At 38.8% G+C, this 26362-nt stretch overlaps 1 protein-coding gene and 1 long non-coding RNA gene across 4 annotated transcripts in view; both read right to left on the bottom strand.

The window, feature by feature from the left end:
- Positions 1–1270: 1270 nt before the first annotated feature.
- LOC133550494 (uncharacterized) lies at positions 1271–1927 on the bottom strand. Its single transcript, XR_009806277.1, has 2 exons — positions 1781–1927; positions 1271–1705 (listed from the first exon to the last, which is right to left on the bottom strand). It is a non-coding gene; the product is annotated as an uncharacterized LOC133550494 (long non-coding RNA).
- A 9823-nt stretch (positions 1928–11750) lies between these two features.
- LOC133550654 (moesin-like) overlaps positions 11751–26362 on the bottom strand; it is a 41138-nt gene continuing 26526 nt past the window's right edge. For all 3 annotated transcript variants that reach the window (XM_061896582.1, XM_061896584.1, XM_061896585.1), the window contains 7 exons: positions 26225–26321; positions 25990–26153; positions 22355–22485; positions 22123–22283; positions 21949–22041; positions 18477–18707; positions 11751–13307 (listed from right to left, as the gene is read on the bottom strand). In XM_061896582.1, the coding sequence (XP_061752566.1) occupies positions 13143–13307; positions 18477–18707; positions 21949–22041; positions 22123–22283; positions 22355–22485; positions 25990–26153; positions 26225–26321 (1042 nt within the window). In that variant the 3' untranslated portion in view covers positions 11751–13142. The remainder of the gene's footprint in view (positions 13308–18476; positions 18708–21948; positions 22042–22122; positions 22284–22354; positions 22486–25989; positions 26154–26224; positions 26322–26362) is intronic.

Genomic DNA, 26362 nt, shown 5'->3' with positions numbered 1-26362 from the left:
TGCTCTCCAAATCTAAACATTGGAACTCTTTAACTGGCCTCAACAAAATTGACAAGATCTTGGGTTTGGGGGAACCAGCTGTCGTGACGAAGCGGTTGTTGCTGGACGCACGACGGACTCTTGGGAGAAGAAGGAGGGCCGCGTGCCTGGCGACCCTTTTCTGTCGACGACGTGAAGATATCCACCTATTCAGAATTATGACAACAGGACATCTGCTGATTGGAGTAAGCGTTGCTCTGGTTTGTCGACAAATTGGAAGTTGCTGGCAGTCTTCAAAGTATCCCAAAGCTGCCACAAATGATTGGAGGATGCGGGAAGAACTGTGGATTACATCGGACTGTCTACCCCGCAGTTTTTGAGGACCAGTCATAGACAACTTAGAGTGAAAAGCAAATTTTATTTTCACTCGCTTACAAATAATTCTAACTTGGATTGTTTCCTTGGCTTTGAGACTCTCCCGAAGGTCACTGCAGCGAAGACACAACAAACTCCCTTTTTTGTCTCTCATGGACACACACCTGTTGTTGTGAACTTTGGACTAGCGACGGCAAATACATCAAGGCCGCGGAACAGAGACACACTATGGCCTTATATATACACACACACACACATCCACAAAAAATATACGCCACATATACAGCGATGACTCAATAATTGATTAAATTATTAAACAAATACTCAAATAAATGAATGATCAAATAATTAAATGCACTTTTAGCCTGAAAAAAATGTGTCTCAATAAAATGTTTCTTTTTTTCACAAATTTTTACCGGAAAAAAAAAATACATATCTTTTAAACTTAATAATATCTAATCATGTCAAGTATGTGGTTTTTTTTTTTTTACATTTAACACATTTCCATCCATTTTTTATGTATTTCAATTATAATGAATTAACAACACACTTAATTAATTAAAATGTATTTAGTTAATCTTGACCCAAATGGATTGAATGCTGAGTGTAAAATAACCCCATGAGAAATTGTGCAAGGTTTTAGTAAAGCTTGCAGGGATCTTCCAAAGTTGCACATTCTTACTGATGTGGTTTATCCACACAGGATGAGGAAGTGCAGAAAAGACTGGTTGGCATATTTTTTAGGAAAAATTATGAACTTGAAAATCAATCCCACTTGTCTTTAAAACAAAACATTGTGCCTTTATTTACTTTTTTACTTTTTAAAAAAAAACAAAATTGGCCATCGTGGCATTTTAAATATTCAGCAAATACATAGTTCAAAAAGGAAGAAGCAAAACAAACAAAAAAAAATATATATATATAAAGTTTTTTTTATTGGTGTCATTTACAAACACAAAATGTGGTCAATTGCAGGAGTAACATTTTTTTCAAGAATTGTTTTATTTCATTTATTGTTTAGAGTGTAGCACTAATAAGGATTGTTAACAGTTTTGTTAAAAAAAATAATATTCTATTGAAATGTAGCATTCAGAAAACAGTGCATTCATGTTATCTTGATGCTGGCGCTGTGCTTTAAACTTATTAAATACACACGTTACTGTGTTTAAACGAGAAATTGTCGATTATTTCAGGCCTGCTGACTTGGCGCCGTTGGGGGAGGACGGCGTTCTCTTGTAGGTCAGTGACGCCTCACTTCGGGTATTTGACAAACTGACACTCGCACATTCAAAGTGTCCAACTCAGCTTGTCAAATACACTAAGTGGGGGGCCGGTTCTGCTGAAATCATGCCTAAGGAGGAATAAACAATACCATCATATCATGAAAGTCATTTGTTGTCGTTGAATAGTGAGCAGAGAGACTTACCTGTGGGGATGTGGATGGGTGACGGCTCTCGGTTCGCCTGTCTTGCGCTCCTCAACGCTCACAATGATTGCAGCTGCTTGAACCATTGAGGTTGCACTGCTGCAAAGGGGAAGTCAAAACGAGGAAGATAAGTGAGCCGCTCGCTCGCAGGAAACATGTGGAAATAAAGTGTCATCATGTCATGGTTGTGAAATGCTGCTGAAGGGTTTTTCAGATAGCGGTTTACTTCACACACTCTTTTTGCTGCATGTTGGTCCTCATTATTGAGTACAGTCGAACCTCAATTTTCATTCCAAAAGGTCAGTCAAAACCGTTTCCCATAAAAACTAAAACAAATGTAATCAGTTGAATACATCCGAAAATATTAACACAAAACACAGTGTTTCTTGACCATAGGGCCATTGGACACACCTCGAGCAGGTGTGTCCACCTTGTTTTCATCGAGGGCCACATGGCAGTCATGGCTTCCCCTCAGAGGGCTTCTTGTAACAGTGGATATAAGAATACAAAAGTATATCCATCCCTCCATCCATCTTATTCCCTTTGGAGTCGCTACGGGCGCTGATGCCTATCTCAGCTACAATCGGGCGGAAGGCTGGGTACACCCTGGACAAGTCACCACCTCATCGCAGAGCCAAAACAGATAGACGGACAACATTCACACTCACATTCACACACTAGGGCCAATTTAGTGTTGCCAATCAACCTATCCCCAGGTGCATGTTTTTGGAAGGGGGAGGAAGCCGGAGTACCCAGAGGGAACCCACGCAGTCACAGGGAGGACATGCAAACTCCACACAGAAAGATCCCGAGCCTGGGATTGAACCCTGACTACTCAGGTCCTTCGTATTGTGAGGCAGACGCACTAGCCCCTCTTCCACTGTGAAGTCCTACAAAAGTATAATCACCTCATTATATCATTGAACAATTGCCTATATATTTGTTTGTTTGATTTTTGTACGTACAAATTGATGGATAACTTGCTTTGAAATTGCAAGTCAAGGCGACAAGCAGATGTTCAAATATTTGTTTTTATGTTTACAAACTATAATACGGTATATAATATTTAGGGGTGCTAAAATGTTTGTTATCACATCTGAATCGCGGTTCTTATTAATCATGATTAATAATTAAAAAAAAAATATATATATGTTTTTTGACAAATTATTTAGATAAAAATAGGTTTTGGATTCTTATGAATACCGTATTTCCTTGAATTGCCATAGGGGGGCTAATTAATTTAAAACCTCTTCTCACTCCTGCGCTTACCAAAGAAATGTAAGCATGGGCTAATGATTTTAAAACCTCTTCTCACTCCGGCACTTACCAAAAGTATGCAGTAAAAATTTGAGTGTGATGTAAGCTTGGACCTTAAATCCTACTGAATAGCTCTTAATCTTCTTCCCTTTATGTGATTTCAAATTACCGGTATTGTAATCAGCCTCCTCCATTTTAAAAATGATGACAGGGGAAGTGGCACTCGTGACGTCACGAGTTTGACAAGGCGGTAATACTAAGCATGCGCCAATTATTTTGGGAAGCGAGTTTGACCCGGCAGTAATTCAAAGCAGGCACATACTATATGCCCTGCGGCAATTCAAGGAAATACGGTACATGGAAGAAAAAAAAATTCAATAATATTTTTGGGTTGCAAAATTACTAAATTAACAGAATACTTTTTTATTTAAAAAAAAATCCTGAATAGAAATATTTCCTGCTTAACTTGACAGAATAAAAATAAACATGTTTCTCGACCAGGGAATGTCCTGCTTGACTTCAAACAGAATAAAATTTAGTGGTCAGCTGTATGATAGAGCAGGTCTCCACCTTTCACCACTATGAGAACTACTTTTGACAAAAAGAGAGGTAAGATATTTGTTTCATGAATATATGATTGGCAACATTTCAATTGTGCTTTATTATTGAAAGAAATCTCCACTTGGTGTGGTTATTGTCTTTATGCTGCCGTGTTAATTTTGTCATTAAGCAAAAGCACCGCACACACTTGGGCCACTAGGAAATTGGATGGAACCCGACGGAAAACGACAACATTTCAATTTGGTTTGGGGAAGCACAAGATAAAGTGACATGAGTATTATTTTCATCTAATAATAACATGCGTATAATAACACAGACGGGCAACATACAGAGACATAAATGCTGTAAAGGCAGAATTGTTTTTCTCATTTCTGTATCGATTGTCGAGTGTGCAGGTGTACCTAATGTTGTGACGAGGTGAATAATGTTTATAAAGTTTATTTTCAACTGAAAAAACCCCACCGGTGACGACATCAAAATTTACTATATATGTAAACAGTGTACATTTTCAAAAGATAAATTATGACACTTGGAGCAGGTGGGGCATGGTTTCATTTGCAATCCAAGAACGCCTCCGTCTTGCAGAAAGACTTAAAAAACGGGCTATAAAAGAAACTGTGGAAAGATATTCATCCAAAATTTATACCACAGCATATCTAATATATGTTATCTAGACTATGGGCAAATTTTTGGCCTGCCAAGTCATTTTGTTTGGCCCACAAAATGTAATATATATATATATATATATATATATATGTATGTATGTATATGTGTGTATATATATATATATATATATATATATATATATATATATATATATATATATATATATATATATATATATTCATGCTGGCCTCTTTCAAGCTCACTCAAGCATTGATGGCATGTCTGCAAGACTAGCAAGTTGCCATCTGTCAGATATGATGATTTCTACTACTACTTATATGTGTTGGTATGGGTCTACACCAGGGGTGCCCAAAGAAATTAAAGCATGTGGGGGCCATTTTGGTAGTTTTCACCTACAAAACCAGTACAATATATCATTTTTTCTTTTCAAATAATTATATAATGCAATTTTGGACAAACCTTGTGTGATCGCTGAAGTGTCAAAGCAAGCCAAACTGAAATGCTAACAGATAGCACGCTGGCCAGATAGCGTCAAGTAAAACAAAAGTATGCTCAAAACGAGCTAAAAAAAAAGGTGTTATTCTAATATGCTAACAACAACACGCTTTCAGTTTGCACTAGTGAAATACCAAATTATAAATTACTAAATACCTTTTGAATTAGCTAACACGCTAATGTTAACAATTCTAACGGTAACGTGCGTCAAGTACCAAAATATATTACTCTGATTTGTGTACCTGAAAAATGTGTTTAAAATGCTACAGTAGCATGCTAATGTTAGCATGCATCAAGTACCAAAATATGACTAAGGAGTGTGTAAACTTACAAAATGAGCTAAAAAAAAAAAAAAAAGCTAGGATACTAACAATGGCATGCTAACAGATATCATATGTCAAGTGACTGAAAAATAAGAAAAGTTCCAACAAAATGTGTTCATTCAGTAGCCTGCTCACAGCCAGATTGAAAATGTTGTAGCATTTGGTTTGCAGTCTTTTCAATTTAAACATGACAGCTTTATCAAAATGGATGCGAAAGACTTTGACGCTCAATGTCTTATTACAATGCAGGACAGCTTCTTGCGGTTGCAGCCGTGCGTGACACATTCAACCTTTTTTTTATTAATGTGCCATAAGCACTGTTGTTGCTGCTGTCTGCTGGACTGGCCAAATTAGTGCTGCAGTCACAGGAACACATTGTGACAGCAATGGGTGGCAGAATGGTTGCCAAAATAAATGAATAGACGTCTTTACAAATATTAATAAGAATTTGAAACACTGAATGCATTGCCAAAAAAGTGACTTTTGTGTCTTTGCCTCTGTGTGTCGCCAAAGCCTCCACAGCCTGTAGAAATGTGCGTACGTGAAGCACGAAGATGGCGTGAGGCACACACACTTTACTTTTTTTCACTCCTCATACATCTCATCTTTGCCGTGGAAAAAGGGCATATGTCAGGTTTTTCTTAATTTTTTAATTTTGTGTTTTGTGTGTCAATTAGGGCAGCACGGTAGTAGAGGGTTTAGTGCGTCTGCCTCACAATACGAAGGTCCTGAGTAGTCAGGGTTCAATCCTGGGCTCGGGATCTTTCTGTGTGGAGTTTGCATGTTCTCCCCGTGAATGCGTGGGTTCCCTCCGGGTACTCCGGCTTCCTACAACTTCCAAAGACATGCACCTGGGGATAGGTTGATTGGCAACACTAAATTGGCCCTAGTGTGTAAATGTGAGTGTGAATGTTGTCTGTCTATCTGTTTTGGCCCTGCGATGAGGTGGTGACTTGTCCAGGGTGTACCCAGCCTTCCGCCTGATTGTACCTGAGATAGGCACCTGTGCGCCCCGCGAGCCTAAAGGGAATAAGTGGAAGAAAATGGATGGATAGACGGTGTGTCAATTACTGAATGACAGGGCACTTCATAAAACAAAAACAAAAAAAAAACACGTATGACTAGCCCTTTCCTGCTCCGTCATTGATAAGAATATGATATCAACAATCCAATGATATCATCACCTTACCTCGTGGCGCGCAGCGTTAATTAGTTTGTTTTTGAATTGGAAGAATTGGAGAAGCTGGTTTAATCCAAAACGTGAGTTTGAGGAAATCATTTTAAAGAAGGAAATGCAACAAGGGGTTGAATGTAGGACTTTTCAACTTTGCAATGAGTCAGATAAGATGAGCAATTTGGCTCAAAACCTCGCACGTGTTTTTTCCATCCATCCATATTCTACCGCTTATTCCCTTTCGGGGTCGCGGGGGGCGCTGGCGCCTATCTCAGCTACAATCGGGCGGAAAGCAGGGTACACCCTGGACAAGTCGCCACCTCATCGCAGGGCCAACACAGATAGACAGACAACATTCACACTCACATTCACACACTAGGGCCAATTTAGTGTTGCCAATCAACCTATCCCCAGGTGCATGTCTTTGGAAGTGGGAGGAAGCCGGAGTACCCGGAGAGAACCCACGCATTCACGGGGAGAACATGCAAACTCCACACAGAAAGATCCCGAGCCTGGATTTGAACCCAGGACTGCAGGAACTTCTTATTGTGAGGCAGACGCACTAACCCCTCTTCCACCGTGAAGCCCACGTTTTTTTTTTCCTTTTTATTTTCTTATATTTTGACATTACTGCGTTAACTAAGGATGTTCCAATCAGGGATAACAAGCATCCACGAGTGAGATCAGCTAACACCAATACTCATGCCAACAACTGATACACTCACAAGTATTCACTGTACATTCTTCAATGTCTTCATGGTGAGTATTGTTGACAGTTTAACAATATCAACACAACTTCATTATTATTTTTATTACATCCAAATGTCGGAGCAAAACAAAGTTATGAATATACAATAACTAAAAAAAATCTCATCTACTCATTGAAATATTTTGGTTTTTGCCCTCAAAGTCCTCCGTAGGAATTAACAAAAACAACAAAAAATGATTTTGAGAAAATAAAAATATCAGGCTTATCCTTCTAGTATCGGTCATATACTGTACTGATACTACCCTTGGTATCGACACCACCAGTTTATGGATCGACTGTGACAATGCTGACACACCCACCCACGGTTGTTTTATTTTTCTCTCTCTAGAGCAAGGGTTGTCAAACTCATTTTAGCTCAGGAGCGCATGGAGGAAAATGTATTCTCAAGTGGGCCGTAATGGTAAAATCATGGCATGATAACTTAAACATAAAGACAACTCCTGGGTGTTTTCTTGGTTTTACTTTGGCCAAAAATAGAACAAACACATTACGAAAACGTACAAATCAACAATAGTCCTCTGGACAAAACACTTCAAGTCTGAGGGAACTGGTGCAGCTTCAAAGACACAACGAGCTTAGACTTCGTCTCAGTGTATCTACAAAGCCAGGATTAAACTTTAAAATCACAGTTTTTTGGTATTGAACAAAAACACAACATGTAAACTCTTCTAGGTATCAAATATTTAATTTTCCTGAAGGAATCAATAAAGTATCTATCTACAAAATTTAAAAAAATACCTCCTTTGTCATGTCCACATATCCATCCAGTGCTAACTCAACAAACCGTAAGAAACTGAAGTAAAAACTATTCAAAAGGGTTAAGTTGACTTTTCTTGTGTTTGAAAGACATTTTGGGGCAACGAGGGTCCCAAGTGACGATGTGTTCGAAGCAGAAGACCTAAAACGACAGGTTTTAAATCACCAAAGTCACCCTTTACTGTATACCTTTTGCTTGGCCCTGGTATAAATCATTTGCTTGCCTAACAGAATTGCTATTGTGACATCTAGTGGACACATTTAGAACAGCAGTTTCTTTCATTTAAAAAAAGCAGCTCATTTTTATACTTGGCAAACTCATCACGCGGGTCGAAAAAAACCTGTACGATTGACACCCCTGCTATATATTATTATTAATTCATTCCTTTACTAGATACTTATTTCTTGGTGTTCCTTCAAGCTAGCTTAGTGGTTAGCTTAGCTATTTTCATGCCTACTTTTGGCTTGCTCTCTAACATGTTCAGCCTTATCCTCCTTGATAACAATACTTAAGTTACTAAGGAATGTAGTTTATTTGCCATAATGGAGAGGATTTTTATTAACTTAGGGTATGGAGACACATAATTAACTGATAGCAGCTTGTCAACTGTGGGACTTAGAAGAAATACGAAAAGCAATAACCATTCAATGAAATCATGTATGGTTTCTCCAAACTCGTCAGATACCGATGGATCCTTAGCGTTGGGCCAGAAATCAGCCAAAAATTTGAAATTCGAGAAGGAAAAGTTTGGATTTTTTGGTGCATGTTGTCATGTCTGTATAGGAAGCCAAAAACAGGCAATAAATGTTGGTATTCAAGGAAGCCAGAATTCATCTTTTTTAAATATGTAATAAGATCAAGGTGCAGGACACTTTGCTTGATCATAAAAAGTTTGTCCAGCTCATTTCTTGGGGTATTCATAAATGTTCCATCCTGGGTAGGTAAATGGTCCACGCAAACCTCAACTGTAGGTCATCAAGTGTGTTGTCTGACCACAGTGTCTGAAATGATCCCTTATCCTGATATGAAATCTACAACTCTTCTGTTCTCATGACAATTCACTTTGAAATTGGTGGGTAAACAAAGTTAGAGGACTATTCCCTCCCACCCTGTTGTGTTGAAAGATGTTTTGCCGTCCCACAGCAGTGTGTGGCAAAGTCCCGTCAAACGCTATTTTGTGTCCAGTTGGGATTAAGGCCCAACAACGTAGACACTTCTAAATCTTCCGTGAGTACCAGAGTGAGCGCTTACACACATTTAGAGGAAGTTGGAGGTGAGAAGACGCTCTTGAGAAAGAGACTTTCATCAAGTTGTTCCCCAATAATTATAACTGAATTTCCCAGTGAAGAAAGAGGCCACAGTTCAGTTTCTTATTGAAGGACTACATCAACACCAAACTGTTGTGGGGCTCTGTTGACAGGAACTGGTGACTGCGGCAATTTGCTGCTGCTCTTTCTTTTCCTGCCAGGGGACTCATATTCAACTGAGAAAATGCTTATTTGCTCACTTTTCAGTCGGTCGCCTGCTCTCCAAAGTTGGAGGCTTTCAGTGACAACTGGCTTCAAAAAGAAAATAAATATGTGGCGTTTGTTGTGCCAAAGGAAATATGAGCCATGCTTTTCTTTTGAAAAGTGCACGGGTGAGCATAGATTTATAGTCCATCCATCCACCCATTTCCTACCGCTTATTCCTTTTGTGGTCACTGTGTGCTCTTCTGCCGATATCAGCTGCACTCGGGCGGAAGGCGGGTTACACCCTGGACTAGTCGCCACCTCATCACAGGGCCAACGCAGATTGACAGACAACATTCACATTCACACACTAGGGCCAATTTAGTGTTGCCAATCAACCTATCCCCAGGTGCATGTCTTTGGAGGTGTGAGGAAGCCGGAGTACCCGGAGGGGACCAATGCAGTCACGGGGAGAACATGCAAACTCCGCACAGAAAGATCCCGAGCCCGGGATTGAACTCAGGACCTTCGTATTGTGAGGCAGATGCACTAACCCCTCCTCAACCATGCTGCCCTAAATTTATAGTTTAATACCAAATATATGTTGTAAATATAATACCAAATATACGTTTTGAATAAATGTCATCTCATATTTAACCAAAATGTTTTTGTGGATAATTATAAACTGTACGTTTAATTTAGCTCATGAGGGAAATACGCCATCATGTGGCGCATTGCAGTACTGCAGCTTCAGATCAGGTGTAGTCATGTTGCAGACTTCATGAAGTTAACCGTGAAACACATCAACATGTCCCACAAGGAGTAGGGAGAAGTAGAGTTTATTTAACCCCACTCCTTTAAAACATGATTGTACTCCGGCTTCCTCCCACTTCCAAAGACATGCACCTGGGAATAGGTTGATTGGCAACACTAAATGGGCCCTAGTGTGTGAATGTGAGTGTGAATGTTGTCTGTCTATCTGTGTTGGCCCTGCGGTGAGGTGGTGACTTGTTCAGGGTGTACCCCGCCTTCCGCCCGGATGCAGCTGAGATAGGCTCCGGTATCCCCCATGATCCCGAAAGGGACAAGCAGTAAAAAATGGATGGATGGATGTTGTGTACAATCCAATACACAAGTTCCATTGGAAACGCTGTTGATTTAATACTGCAGGAAATAGTTTTTTTTAAAAACGGTAAAACTTTATAATAAATACACACTATTCAACATTAATACAGCATTGGGGAATATTGAATTCGTGATTTTAAAAAAGCATATTTATGACATGGGTATTCATTTGTCAGTTTACAAACACAGTTGTGAATGATTTACTCAAATATACAGGCTTATCTATAAAATACGTAATAGTTATATTTATAAAACTGAGTCAGCAATTCCACATTCAGTATGTACAGTATATATATAAATATATGTATATATATATATATATATGTATATACTGCATATATAATATATATTTATATATGCACACATATACATGTATAACTGTTTTTATAAACTGTATACTAATGAGTATTCATGTTGGAAATATGCTTTAATAATGATGAAATCAGTCTGTACTATTTCTGAAACATTTGTAACTGTGCTTACCAACTGCATACTAGTCAGTATTTATGTTGGAAATATGCTTCATAAATAATTAATTCAATAAGTACTTAAGTTTTGTTAACGCTTAACAGTGTATAGTTATTAACATCGTCTAATTGAGACATGGATTTGGTTATACTTTAGAGTAGTCAGTGTGCAGCTTGGGAGAGCTAAGGCTCATTGGTCATCTAGTAACCTACAACATAATAAAATAAATCAATGAACACTTTGACTCTCCTTTTTTATATCAAAATGCTCTCTCTGTCTTTCTCTCTATATATATTACACAGTTAAAGTGTATTTCACTGAGAAAGTGTCATGTATGCAAATGGCTAATATTAAGATATCAGGTAAATGCAACATAAATTACTAATCATATATAAAAAAACTTTAGCTTTTCTTCTTAAAACTATCATTTCTAATGTAATCCTTTATCAAATTACATGTCTTTATACTATGATTTCTTAAATTTTAATTCACTGAGAAATTGCCATGCACGCATCTAGTTAGTTTTATTAAAAATAAATATATGCAACATTATATTCTTGTGTAGTTACCTTTAAATAAGCCTGTAAATAATATAAGTTAACAAAACACATTTCTGGCAAAGTATTTTTTTCTTATTTTGACAGAAACAATGTACTGCATGCATTTTCTTATTTTTACTTTAATACCATTTGATCATGCAACAACATATTAAACATCTGATTGTCACCTTGATTTATGATTTCAAAACAACTTATCCTTAATCTGTTAAAAAGAGTATAATGTAATGCATAGGCAATTGGGTAATGAGGCTTTTATGTTGATAAAATTCATGTAAACTCACCGTTAGTTGGCCCTCTGAGGGCGGCCATAAACACGATGTGGCCCTCAATAAAAAAAAATATTTGAGTCATCCCCTCTTAAAATTACAAATTAAAAATACATTCAAAAACAAAATGGGCGATATCCAAGAAATAAAGCACTTTTTGTGTTTTTTTATTCACTGGTGAAAAGGAAGCAAAAAGGTTCTGATGAGCAACTTTGGCAATACACGCTAACCGGTAGTTATTCATAATCCTTCATATTTCAAACATCACGGAGTCCACCTCTTTCACATAAGAGCTACAGACGTACATGGTAATATGCTTGTTCATCTCCAATATTAAGTACAGCATCATTTAAATAAGTTATTGTCAAAATGTATCCAAAAGAGCAAAGTGTATTCTTGGTACTTTGAGGAAGAACGGACCAAAAAATACTGTCTGTGTAACAAGCTGGACGCATGAAAATAGAGTAAATAGAAACACCTACTGCTATAATACTTTTATTTTGACCTTGCAAAATAATGTAAATACATCTCTCAAAGATTGTCTAAAAACGTATGAACAAGCAAAACCCTCCATTTTGGCACATGACATTAATTTGCAGATTCACGGTTGAAGTTGTGAAGTAAAATTTATTTTTATTGGTGCTCAGGGTGTTGCTTGTTCCTTCAACTAGCCTCATTACTTTACAACTAATACTTTCTTCAGTATTGATGATTTTCTGTCATACAAAAATATCCTCAGCGGTGTTTTCTTTTTCAATCTTCTTTTATAATGACACCGTATATGATTCTATCACATCAGAAAAAAATCCAAATCACAAAAATACAAAAGTTATTCATTAAATACATACAGTATATTAGGAAAAAAATGCATGATTTGGAGCTCCTGGTTATTGTTTTGGTTAATATTGCAAATTGCTATGTTCCAGTGCATGTTAAAGAAAATGATTATATGCAAAAAGGCATTTTAGGTAAGGTCAGATTGTTCTTTTATTCCACTTTACAGAAGACATACTGTATGCAGGACGCTGCATTGAAAAGATCTACAGTGCATTCATTGGCAATAACAAAACTATTTGAATAACAACTAAACTCTGAGCTTTAAATGTACGATGTTAGGTCTGATGCATAAAAGAGCTATTTAGGTTTATTGAGATTTTAGCGTTCTAATTTGTATGATTTCATTTATTAAAAAAAATCTGAAAAATGTAGTTTGCACATGCACAACAGAAATGTTTGTGTAACAGGCACAGAGTTAGGCTGGGCCTTCAGCTCTTTATTTTTGAGATACAACATGACAAATAGTTGTTTTTATTATAGATAAGCTACAAAACCTCCCTCGTGACGAATGCACTTATAAAATACAGTATGTCCCTTATCCACCAGTGACTTGCAGAGTTTTAAAAAAAGAGCAATTTCCTTCCATATTTGTACATTGTGCTGATTTGGAGCTGATTGAATTTGTAGGAGACAAAGCGCTTGAGTGATGCACAGCTGCAGTCTGGTGGACTGAGCCTGACGACGACCACACATCACATACATTCAAACTCATCAATGCGCTGCTTGGTGTTCCCTGACCGGATCTGTCTGAGGGTCTTGTACTTGTCTCGCCCCGCTCGCATGTTCTCGGCGTGGATCATGTCGTTGACCGTCTTCTTGGTCTCGTCCCGAGCGTTGGCCAGCTCTGAGCTCAAAGCCTGGAATTACAGCCGAAGAAAGGCACACATTTGAAGAAGTCCAGTACTGTGTGAAGGTCTTAGCCAGACCGCTTCATCCATGTCTCCAGAATTCCAACAATTTATAACATTTATTAGGATTTTGGTATGTGCACCATTTTCCCCAAAGTGTTCCACTTCCTTTTGTAAAAGCACACATTTTTAATGAGTAAAATATTTAGAATCCTACCCATAGTAGACAATTAGTGGAATCTGTGTTGGTGTTTTAAAGATAAATAAACACATTGGGATCATACAGTATATCGTACCACAGCTGGGCCGATAAAACCATATAAGTCAGTAATGGGAGGTACAAGCTGAATAGCCAATTGTGCAACAGTATCAACTATCACATTTGGTTGCGCCATCTTGCTGTCTCGCTGTTGATTCTCTGCACGGAGTGAGAGGACAAAATAAAAGTGAGTGCTGCAGAGAGCAAAGAAATTGTAGATAAAACAGGAAAAGTCACCTCGACATTAGGGCTCATCTTTTTTTTTAACCCTCGTCTATTCCCTATTCAGATTTAACAATAGGTAGGAACTTAAGTGCAGACTGTAGCAATAAAATAAATAAAATATAAATAAAATTATGATTTGGTCCAATTATATCTAAATATTAATTACTGCAAAACATAAATTAATTTACATAATAAATAATAACAACAGACCAAATTAAATGTTACACAGACCACATAACTTCCTGGCAGTAAACCTGCAAAAAATTGTTTTTCTCAGGTTTCCTTATGTTTACATTTTCACACGCAATATTTTGTTACACTTTAATAAACTTAAAAAAAAGATTAGTTTTTGCACCTTAATTTTAAGTTTATTGTTAAGTGTTTATTGCGATTAAATAATTTTGTTTACTTTATTTGTTTTCCATAATTGTGTTGACATTACCTTTCCTTTCTGCCCTGAGGAGATTATAATCAGAGGAAAATTATATTTAATATCTAATATATTTTTGTCCTGCTCCATATTTTCCACAGATCATAAAAAATATAAATATTTATCGATATCAACCAATATAAAAAACTTGTATCAGTTTCATATACAGTTTTCAGCCATATCGCCCAGCACTATGTAGTGCTGTGTACTGACTGGTCATGTGAAGATGTTAAAAAAAAAATCCAAGTGCTGGAAGTGCTTTCAGTTAACCAGAAAAAAAAGACCTCCATGACTCAATAAATCAAACATCTTATCAATTGTGGGACAGATGCATAAAGAATAAAAAAACATAGTGTTATTTAGAATGATTGTCAAAAAAGTCCTTTAATGGTAATTACATTTCCGCTTTCCTTGGACTCATGCTGTGCAAATGCAGGCGTGCATGAGTTCCAAGAAAGAGTGGCAATAAATTACGTAATCTAGGTCCGTATACACACATGCATTAGGTTTGTGTGTTGTTAGCTAATGATAGGGATTTGGCAAAGTTTGGCTACTAGTTAGTTATGGTTGATTGTATATTTTATCGTACAAAACAACAGGACTGCGAATCATTGGTTGCTTCTCTGGGACTGTTTTTGTGTATGCTTCCTTGACTGACAAGCAATTTTTATTCACTATCATTAGTACTGTATTTACTGGACTATAATCCTCTACTTTTTCCCCATGCTTTGCCTACGGCTTATAAAACGGTGCAGCTAATTTATTATTTTGTTCTTTTCTAACTGCCACTACCTTTTGTATTCAACAAATAGTTTTCATATAACACCGACAGAGACACAGAAAAAGTGTTATTTTTTTTGCTAAGGCGCCATTTTTTTTGGACGATTTTGGTCACTGCAGGTGGTGCAGGTTTCATGCCTTGAACTGGATGTAAAACCATCCAAAGCGTTTCTGTTTGCCGTTTGTCATTTTTATAAAATAACAAACAATTCATACTTGCCAAACCAACACGTGTGATGTCTGTGAGAGTGTTTTCATGCATATTTGTACAGGCTATCGTAATGTAATCAAGCTAGCGTTGTTAGCATTGGCAAATGTGCTAACATGTTTACAAGTATCTGTGTTGGTATTATTAACAATGGCATTATTTTTGTATTACTTCAGCTTTGTAAATTCACCAAGATGTCACCGTGTAATCATTGATTCTAATTAACTTATTGGAAAACAAGCTTCCGCAGCTAGTTTGTCCATGACGCTGACTTCTGTTTTGTTTGATCAGTTGTTTTACTGCAGTGTGACAGGCACCTTTTGGAAAACAATTAAGTAAGTAAGTAAACATTTGTAAAATATTTCGTACCGGTATATATCTGCGGCTTGTAATCTGGTGCGGCTAATAGTACAAAAAACATTTTTCTTCTCAAATTCGGCCTTTAATACCGGTGCGCTCTGTAGTAAATACAGTAATTGTGAAAAATATAGACATCAGAATATATATATATGTTCTATTAAACCACTAATGATAACATAATGTATGGTGTTCTGTTCTTGTTGTATATCACCCTCCTAATCGTCCACAATTGGAGTATTTGCAGACAGCCCTAGTAAACCCCTGCACCACAGCTACACGTTTGTAGTTCAGTGGAGCAAGCATATACACTTACATCAGGGGTGTCCAAAGTGTGGTCCGGGGGCCATTTGCAGCCCGCAGCTAATGTTTTACTGCCCCGCAACACATCATTCTAAAAATACTAAAACATTTTTTTTAACATTAAAAAGTTGAATAAGAGCAAACAGGTGAAATGCAACAAGAAAAAGTTGCATTGTTGACTCTAATAACACAATTTTTTTCATAATTTCTCAAAAAATAACAGTGAATAAAAATCAATGTTGCTATAAGGTATTGATTAATTTAAGGACAAAAAGGACATAGATACAACAAACATAAAACCTTGAAAAATATGAAAATTATTTTTAAAAAAATACATTCTAATTATATACTAATATTAATTATACTATTTATTCTATTGATTGTTATAATATATTAAAATATTTACAATCTTTATATAATGTATATATATATATATATATATATATATATATATATATATATATTGGGACGGCGTGGCGCAGTGGAAGAGTGGCCGTGCGCAACCCGAGGGCCCCTGGTTCAAATCCCACCTAGTACCAACCTCGTACCAACCTCGTTTTTAACTTTAGAAAGATACATGATTGACAACGATAATGATGCCAAAAAACATGAAAAAAGATGGGAAATCCTTAAAGGCTTATTATGAAAATGTAATAATGTTTATAGATATGCAACAACAGCAACATATATGCTATCTGTTGTTGTGTTCCCTTTTTTTTGAGTGTACAAAATGAAGGTGTGTGTTGAATCTGACTTGGACATAATATGGACTATACACAAATGCTTTTTATGAAAATGTAATTTTGTTTATAACTTATATGCAATCTGTTGTTTCCCTAATTTTTGTTGTTGCACATGGATGAGGGTGTGTGTTGCTGAGGCCCACTTTGACATTGTCTGGACTGGACCTGGTTTTAAAAACCTTTTAGACAAGTCTAATTCCATTAACAACCTGGTCTGATGAAGATAAGGTTATTTTTTTTTATTTTTTATTTTTAATAAAATAAAATGAGATTAAAAAAAAGGAAAACAATGACATTTTTTTTGGGATAAAAAAGAAAGTAAAATCATATAAAACAATTACATAAAAAATAGTAATTAATGATAGTGTTAGTGGACCGGCGACACACACAATCATGTGTGTTTCAGGGACTATGTCCCTTGCAGACTGTGTTATATATGTTGTGGGAACCAGCATTTTGGTAGCAGAAAGAAACAACCCTTTTTTGTGTGAGTGGGTGTGGCTGGGTGTGAATGGGGGAGGGAGGGGTTTTCTTTGGGGGGTTGATGCACTGATGGAAAGTGTATTTTGTGTGTTTTTGTGTTGATTTAATAAAAAAAAAAAAAAAAAAAAAAAAAAAAAAAAAAAAAAACATAGATACAACAAACATAAAACCTTGAAAAATATGAAAATTATTTTTAAAAAAATACATTCTAATTATATACTAATATTAATTATACTATTTATTCTATTGATTGTTATAATATATTAAAATATTTACAATCTTTATATAATGTATATATATATATATATATATATATATATATATATATATATATTGGGACGGCGTGGCGCAGTGGAAGAGTGGCCGTGCGCAACCCGAGGGCCCCTGGTTCAAATCCCACCTAGTACCAACCTCGTCACGTCCGTTGTGTCCTGAGCAAGACACTTCACCCTTGCTCCTGATGGGTGCTGGTTGGCGCCTTGCATGGCAGCTCCCTCCATCAGTGTGTGAATATGTGTGTGAATGGGTAAATGTGGAAGTAGTGTCAAAGCGCTTTGAGTACCTTGACGGTAGAAAAGCGCTATACAAGTACAACCCATTTATCATTTATATATATATATATCATAGAGATTTAAGTGTTAAATGAAAAAAAAAAAAAATGTCAAAAGCATGACCTTTTAATGAGTGGGGCACTTTTGGATCCCCAAGAATTTTAGTGGAATTTAATAACTGTCTTCAATAATACAAAATAATAAAAATAATAATACATTCAAATCATTTTTTCTATGAATTATTGCCCAATTTAGGGATCCAATTACTTCACATCCACTTTGAAAATCAAAATATTGTATATTTAGTTTTTTTGACCCAAAAAATAGGGTTTCGACAAAAAGCTCGTAAAATGTAATAAAAATAATGAAGTAAAATTAGAGATTCAAGGGTTTTATGAAAAAAATAATCTGACTTATTTTGAACCTTTTTTAAGAGTGAAACCCTTCTGGGTCCCTAGGACCTAACTTGAGGGAGCCCCCCCGCCCCCCCCAAAAGTATATTGAAATTGGTTTTGAAAGTGAAAAAATATCAAGATGGCCCCCACGTGCTTTGATTTTTCAGTGTGCGGCCCTCAGTGGAAAAAGTGTGGACACCCCTGACTTACATGATGCACAACTCTGTACTGACTGCAAGAATTGATAATAAGTAGAACATGATCACCTCTGTCTCTAAGAGATAATTTCATGGCTTTTTGCTGCCATCGTGTGGCCGTATAGTAGTACTTTTGCAAGTGTTCCTAGTTTATAATGTGTGTAAAATAAGTTATCTAGCTTGATTCTACTGGATGCTTTATCAAACAATGTTAACTGTGTACTAAAATACAAGATGTCCGACTTACGAGTAGATGTTTCTGCAAACGCTCATTCTTCTCCGCCTCTGTCATGCGCTCTTCCTCGCTGCGATCCATGTACGCGGCCGCAGATGTGAATTCGGCACTGGCCTCTGCACTGCTTTCGTCGTTCTCATCATGTTCATTCTCAGTGTTGATGGGCTCCTGAACATGGACCGCCGTCACTTTGTTTTTGAGCTCCTCTTTGGTTTTCTCCAAGTCCTCCTGCACCTCGGTGGCCTGCGGGAAGGAAAAAATAATCACTTGGTCAATCAATCAGGGCTAAAAGGCGGGCTCTATAAACTATAACTAATGTACTGTATTTATGTCTGTATTTTGGTCACGTTAAAAAGGTGTTCAGCCATTCTAATGACATAGCTCTGGCAGGACTGCCTTTAAAAAGACGATAAGACATAGTATGGGCCAGATTTATTAAAAGTGTGCATGTACCAAAACACGTGCAAAACTTGTTAGCACACGCAAAGTTGATCAACTAAATGTGTACAAAGTGGCAGAATTAGGCGTGCAGTCCATTTTGCGTCATTTTTCTTACTCATTAATATGCATAACATATGCTGATTATCAAAATGACCACAATACTGGGAGGAGAAAATTCAGATACGTTAAACAGCACACACAATGTGATTCATCAACACTCAGCACTGTTTTGGGAGCACTATTTTGTGTCTGAAAAGGACGTGCAAACTGACAGTTCTACACGCGGCTGTGAAAAAGGAATGCTCGCGCTGCAAAGACTCACGATGAACTCAGAAACGTATGACATCCTATTAATTTCATAGCTGCTGGATGACTTCAGGGGCTGATAAAAAAAAAAATGTTTTTTTTGCATTTTGGTGCGATTTAATATTCTTTTGTAAGAATTATTTTTTTACATATAATCTTACTAACATATATCCTATATCAGTGGTTCTCAAATGGGGGTACGCGTACCCCTGGGGGTACTTAAAGGTATGCCAAGGGCTACGTGAGATTTTTTTTAAATATTCTAAAAATAGCAACAATTCAAAAATCCTATTTAAATATATTTATTGAATAATACTTCAACAAAAAATGAATGTAAGTTCATAAACTGTGAAAAGAAATGCAACAATGCAATTTCTTCAGCTAGGTTATTTGTGGACATGTTCCATAAATATTGATGTTAAAGATTCCTTTTTTTGTGAAGAAATGTTTAGAATTAAGTTCATGAATCCAGATGGATCTCTATTACAATCCTCAAAGAGGGCACTTTAAGTTGATGATTACTTCTGTTCAGAAATTTTTATTTATAATTGACTCAAATGTTTATTTTTTCAACAAGTTTTTAGTTATTTTTATATAATTTTATCCAAATAGTTCAAGAAAGACCACTACGAATGAGCAATATTTTGCACTGTTATACAATGTAATAAATCAGAAACTGATGACTTAGTGCTGTATTTTACTTCTTTATCTTTTTTTTTTCAACCAAAAATGCTTTGCTCTGATTAGGGGGTACTTGAATTAAAAAAAATGTTCACAGGGGCACATCACTGAAAAAAGGTCGAGAATCACTGTCCTATATAATAAAAACTTGTTGAAATATCAATTTTTTGGCATGAGCGGCTAAAGAAAAAAATAAATAAACAAAAAGTGCACTGCGCGATTGCTTCTAAAATGCCTGTAAAAAGTGGTAGATGTCTCCTACTTGTTTGAAAACATAGCAAACATGAATGGCAGCAAATGAGAGTGTCTCTGTGATGATGTCCTGTAAAGTACACAGCTACACGCAATATCCTCATTTAAAAAGGGCAGTGTGTGCCACTTTTCAATGGCACACGCAGTCTTAGTAGATCACACGCAAAAAGGCCTACTAATAGTAAACACAATCTTATAAACTGCACACGCTCTATAGTGCGAGGTATTTAGATCCTAGTAAATTGCATTCAAGTTGCTAAAACTAAACCAGATATAGGCTAAACTATCTAAGCAAAGTTGAGTGTTATTGGTTACAAAGCTAATTACTGTAACAGCTAAATTATTAAATGCATTTTAAATCTGCCATTTCGGCATACCGTATTTTTCGGACTATAAGGTGCACTTAAAATCCTTTAATTTTTCAAAAATATCGATAGTGCGCCTTATAACCCGGGGCGCTTAATGTACGGAATAATTCTCGTTGTGCTTACCAACCTTGAAGCAATTTTATTTGGTACAAAGTGTAATGATACAAGTGACCAGTAGATGGCAGTCACATATAAGAGATATGTACAGACTGCACTATGACGCAAGACCAAAACTTTATATGTTCAATTGAGAATATAGAACATTACACACAGCACTCATAGATCCGTCAAAAATGTTTTAGTACAACTTTGAAGCCACACCGCTTGATGGATTGTCGGTGCATTACGGCCACCATAGTCAGATATAAGAGTATTATTTTTGGTGTGAGTATAAGGATCACAAAATGGCACCCATTAGCAGACATATTATCTGGCTTTTTGTTTTGCAAAATTATGCAAAACCAACTATTCTTACTTCTTGGTACTTGCTGATGTTTGTCTGGAATTTGCATAAGTGCTGAAAATTTGCTCGCGTCCGTCATTGTAGTTTGTGGCGACAACGTAGTTGATAAGTTTCTTCTTTTTAAAAGTTAAAGTTAAAGTACCAATGATTGTCACACACACACTAGGTGTGGTGAAATTTGTCCTCTGCATTTAACCCATCCTCTTGATCACACCCTGGGAAGTGAGGGGAGCAGTGGGCAGCAGCGTTGCCGCGCTCAGGAATCATTTATGGCGATTTTTCTCTATCTTCTTGTTATGGGGAATTTATCCTCTGCTGTTGCCATTTGTAATATAAAGTAGCTTAAAGTTCTAACTTATATCTGTCAGTAGACTCGCTATGAAAGCGCTAAAAACTAACACTGTAGTGAGTTTACGTAATTCACCCACGGAACTTTATTTATTAGAGAGTTCCGGTCAGATGGTTTTTCACAGGACACACTTTGTTATTCAACTTAAGAGCCACGGATGAGGAGCTACTGCTCCATTGTTTATATAAGTAAAGTCTGAATATCATTAAAACAGTGAGCTCCATCTTTTGACACTTCTTCAACTCCCGTCCTTGCATGCTACACCACCACAACAAAGATGACGGGGAGAAGACGCTGCCGAAGGTGAGCCACGTAAATAATGACCGCCCACAAAACTGCGCATCCTGAAGCGAATGTCAAAAAGCGACTTGAGGATGGTCTGTAAAACATAATCTATGCAACATTTTGACCAAAGAATCACCATTACATGTTATGTAGACGACAAGGAAATGTTTTAAATTTATAAAAAAAATCATAACATGACCCCTTTAATGGGCCTTAAAATCGGTTACGCCTCTCGTATGAAAATAGACCTGAATAGACCCAACCCAGTCATCAGCAGTGCGCCTTATAATCCGGTGCACTCTATGGTCTGTAAAATACGATGAATTGAAAAAAGCACACCTTTTGTTGCCAGAGCACTGCCTCCTCTTCCTTCTTCTTCTTGGAATCCTCCAGAAGGGAAATCTTAGATGTCAGCTCAGCTAACTCAGTGGCCTAAAAACACAAATCCATTCGAAGTTTTTTTTTTTTCATTTAAAGCAGCAAAACAATAATTCCTGCACTTCTATAACTGACCAGGTGCTCTTGGTTCTTCATCTGGTTCTCTGACTGCTGCAGGAGCGCCATCTTGGCGTCTTCTGCACCCTTCAGATCAGCCTCCAAGCGCTCAGCCTCCACCTGAGCTCGCTTTCTCTCCTGCTCCAACTCGAGAGCTCTCATTGTTTGCTCCTCCAGCTCTGCGCACAAAGCGATTCAAAGTAAGCCTTGCTGCAGCAGAACAATGTTCTCCAACATACAGACCACACACCTTGTTGGGCCCGTTTAGTCTGCTCCTCAATCTGCCTTAACCGGTTCATTAATTCTTCTTTTTCCTTTTCGATCTTCTCCTTTTCCTTTTCTGCAGTTTCCCTTTTCCTCTTTTCATTGTCCAACAGAGCCCTATCGCAAAGAGATAACATATTTTTACACCACTGATTAGTGGACTTTTGTGCTCGTCACAGTTTGTCCATAACAAACACCATGTTCAAACATAAGGGTGTCCATATGTGCACTTGGCACCAGGACACCCTAGGCCGCAGTTCCTTGATCGACTTTGTAGTTGTGTCATCGGATTTGCGGCCTCATGTTTTGGACACTCGGGTGAAGAGAGGGGCGGAGCTTTCTACCGATCACCACCTGGTGGTGAGTTGGCTGCGATGGTGGGGGAGGATGCCGGACAGACCTAGCAGGCCCAAACGCATTGTGAGGGTCTGCTGGGAACGTCTGGCAGAGGCTCCTGTCAGAGAGAGTTTCAATTCACACCTCCGGGAGAACTTTGAACATGTCACGAGGGAGGTGCGGGACATTGAGTCCGAGTGGACCATGTTCCGAACCTCTATTGTCGAGGCGGCTGATTGGAGCTGTGGCCGCAAGGTTGTTGGTGCCTGTCGTGGCGGTAATCCCAGAACCCGTTGGTGGACACCAGCAGTGAGGGATGCCGTCAAGCTGAAGGAGTCCTATCGGGTTCTTTTGGCTCATAGGACTCCGGAGGCAGTGGACAGGTACCGACGGGCCAAGCGGTGTGCAGCTTTAGCGGTCGCGGAGGCAAAAACTCGGACATGGGAAGAGTTCGGGGAAGCCATGGAAAACGACTTCCGGACGGCTTCGAAGCGATTCTGGACCACCATACGCCGCCTCAGGAAGGGGAAGCAGTGCACTATCAACACCGTGTATGGTGCGGATGGTGTTCTGCTGACTTCGACTGTGGATGTTGTGGATCGGTGGAGGGAATACTTCGAAGACCTCCTCAATCCCACCAACACGTCTTCCTTTGAGGAAGCGGTGCCTGGGGAAGCTGCAGTGGACTCTCCTATTTCTGGGGCTGAGGTCGCTGAGGTAGTTAAAAAGCTCCTCGGCGGCAAGGCCCCGGGGGTGGATGAGATCCGCCCGGAGTTCCTTAAGGCTCTGGATGCTGTGGGGCTGTCTTGGTTGACAAGACTCTGCAGCATCGCGTGGACATCGGGGGCGGTACCTCTGGATTGGCAGCCCGGGGTGGTGGTCCCTCTCTTTAAGAAGGGGGACCGGAGGGTGTGTTCCAACTATCGTGGGATCACACTCCTCAGCCTTCCCGGTAAGGTTTATTCAGGTGTACTGGAGAGGAGGCTTCGCCGGATAGTCGAACCTCGGATTCAGGAGGAACAGTGTGGTTTTCGTCCTGGTCGTGGAACTGTGGACCAGCTCTATACTCTCGGCAGGGTTCTTGAGGGTGCATGGGAGTTTGCCCAACCAGTCTACATGTGCTTTGTGGACTTGGAGAAGGCATTCGACCGTGTCCCTCGGGGAGTCCTGTGGGGAGTGCTCAGAGAGTATGGGGTACCGGACTGTCTTATTGTGGCAGTCCGCTCCCTGTACGATCAGTGTCAGAGCTTGGTCCGCATTGCTGGCAGTAAGTCGGACACGTTTCCAGTGAGGGTTGGACTCCGCCAAGGCTGTCCTTTGTCACCGATTCTGTTCATAACTTTTATGGACAGAATTTCTAGGCGCAGCCAAGGCGTTGAGGGGATCCGGTTTGGTGGCCACGGGATTAGGTCTCTGCTTTTTGCAGATGATGTAGTCCTGATGGCTTCATCTGACCGGGATCTTCAGCTCTCACTGGATCGGTTCGCAGCCGAGTGTGAAGCGACCGGAATGAGAATCAGCACCTCCAAGTCCGAGTCCATGGTTCTCGCCCGGAAAAGGGTGGAGTGCCATCTCCGGGTTGGGGAGGAGACCCTGCCCCAAGTGGAGGAGTTCAAGTACCTAGGAGTCTTGTTCACGAGTGGGGGAAGAGTGGATCGTGAGATCGACAGGCGGATCGGTGCGGCGTCTTCAGTAATGCGGACGTTGTATCGATCCGTTGTGGTGAAGAAGGAGCTGAGCCGGAAGGCAAAGCTCTCAATTTACCGGTCGATCTACGTTCCCATCCTCACCTATGGTCATGAGCTTTGGGTCATGACCGAAAGGATAAGATCACGGGTACAAGCGGCCGAAATGAGTTTCCTCCGCCGGGTGGCGGGGCTCTCCCTTAGAGATAGGGTGAGAAGCTCTGCCATCCGGGAGGAACTCAAAGTAAAGCCGCTGCTCCTTCACATCGAGAGGAGCCAGATGAGGTGGTTCGGGCATCTGGTCAGGATGCCACCCGAACGCCTCCCTAGGGAGGTGTTTAGGGCACGTCCAGCTGGTAGGAGGCCACGGGGAAGACCCAGGACACGTTGGGAAGACTATGTCTCCCGGCTGGCCTGGGAACGCCTCGGGATCCCCCGGGAAGAGCTAGACGAAGTGGCTGGAGATAGGGAAGTCTGGGCTTCCCTGCTTAGGCTGCTGCCCCCGCGACCCGACCTCGGATAAGCGGAAGATGATGGATGGATGGATGGATGATTAGTGCGACTATCTTAATGTGATGACAACGCAGTCATCACATAACAATACTAGGGTTTCCAACAGAACTGCAATCTATTTGTGGCAGGGGGTTGCGCCACAGATTTGCATAACCGCCAACAAAGCATGATATTTTTCTGGATATCTAATGACCAAAAAAAAAAACATGTAAAGCAAAAAAAATGTGTTCAGAAATACTAACTTTTTTTCTGTCGCTTCTTTTTGTGTTGATGTATTTCACAAGCAAGGCAAAACCGCCCTGTGCTTTTACATGCACTTTCCATGGCTAAATTGGACCCTAAGCAGAATTTTGTTTAGAGGACCTGCCAATCCCATTGCAAAAAATGTTCACACTTTATTCATTACTATTAACTTGAATTTAATTTGATGTTTGGTATTGATTCAAACTAATGGGAAATAAAGTGTTCAATAATTTAATGTGCACATTAAACCCTGCTCGTCGAGAATAGCCTCACACGCTCTGAAAGTGTCTGTTAATACCAGAAAAAGTTGCTAGATTTGTCGCGAGTCGCTTTATTGAATTAGAACAAGATCTGTTGACCAAATATGTTTAACACAAGAGAAATTTGACTCGGTAGACGGTGCTCTTTGTTCGATGGAAGAAACAAAGAAAAACAACTACAAAACAATCTAGAGGTGTCTGAATGCGTATTCAACATAGCAACTATATTACGAGTCCTTTGTCTTCTTAATCTCTGGCAGACCAGGTGTGTGTGTGAGGTGCTTAAAAACAGAGTTATGGTGCCATCTACTGTACAGAGTTGTAATGATAAGTTACATTCACATTTTAGATGTATTTGTGGTGATGTGTATGGGAAACACTGCAACAACTCTATAAAGTTAGGGTTAGTAAGATTAGACCATTTATCACATCCAAGGTTTCTGTGTCTAAATAGAAATGATGTAATATGCAGCAATGTTGCGGGTCATCCCAGCTAAATAAGGACTGACTGCATGTCACACCTTAATGATATAATGTTTTTAGTCAAAAGTCTTTTCAGAGAGTGGGTGTGTGATGTTGATTACCGTTCCATCTTCTTGAGATTCTTCTCCTCCCGGGCCTGAGCCTTCATCTGCTGCACTTCGATGGTGTCGGGTTTACGGCGGCGCATGTACAGCTCGTGATTTCCCATGCACAGAGACAAAATGCGCTTGTTGATGCGCAGCCTCGGAGCGTAAAATACAAAGTCCTGTAAATGCAAATTAATATTTGTAACAGCTTTCATACGTAACAAGCCTTTTATTTAAAAACTTAACATACTGGTGCTTTCTTGTCAATTGGTTTGATGACAAATTTCTTGTCGTTGAAGGAAATATTCCTGATTTCACTCCAAGGAAACCCAATTTTGGGTGTCATTCTGTTGAACACATGTATATACTTTTCAGTATGGGAAATAGA

The sequence above is a fragment of the Nerophis ophidion genome, linkage group LG04 (assembly GCF_033978795.1).
Source record: "Nerophis ophidion isolate RoL-2023_Sa linkage group LG04, RoL_Noph_v1.0, whole genome shotgun sequence".
Lineage (NCBI taxonomy): Eukaryota > Metazoa > Chordata > Actinopteri > Syngnathiformes > Syngnathidae > Nerophis > Nerophis ophidion.
Note: the sequence above shows the minus strand (reverse complement) of the source record. Positions and strands in the feature narration are given on the sequence as shown.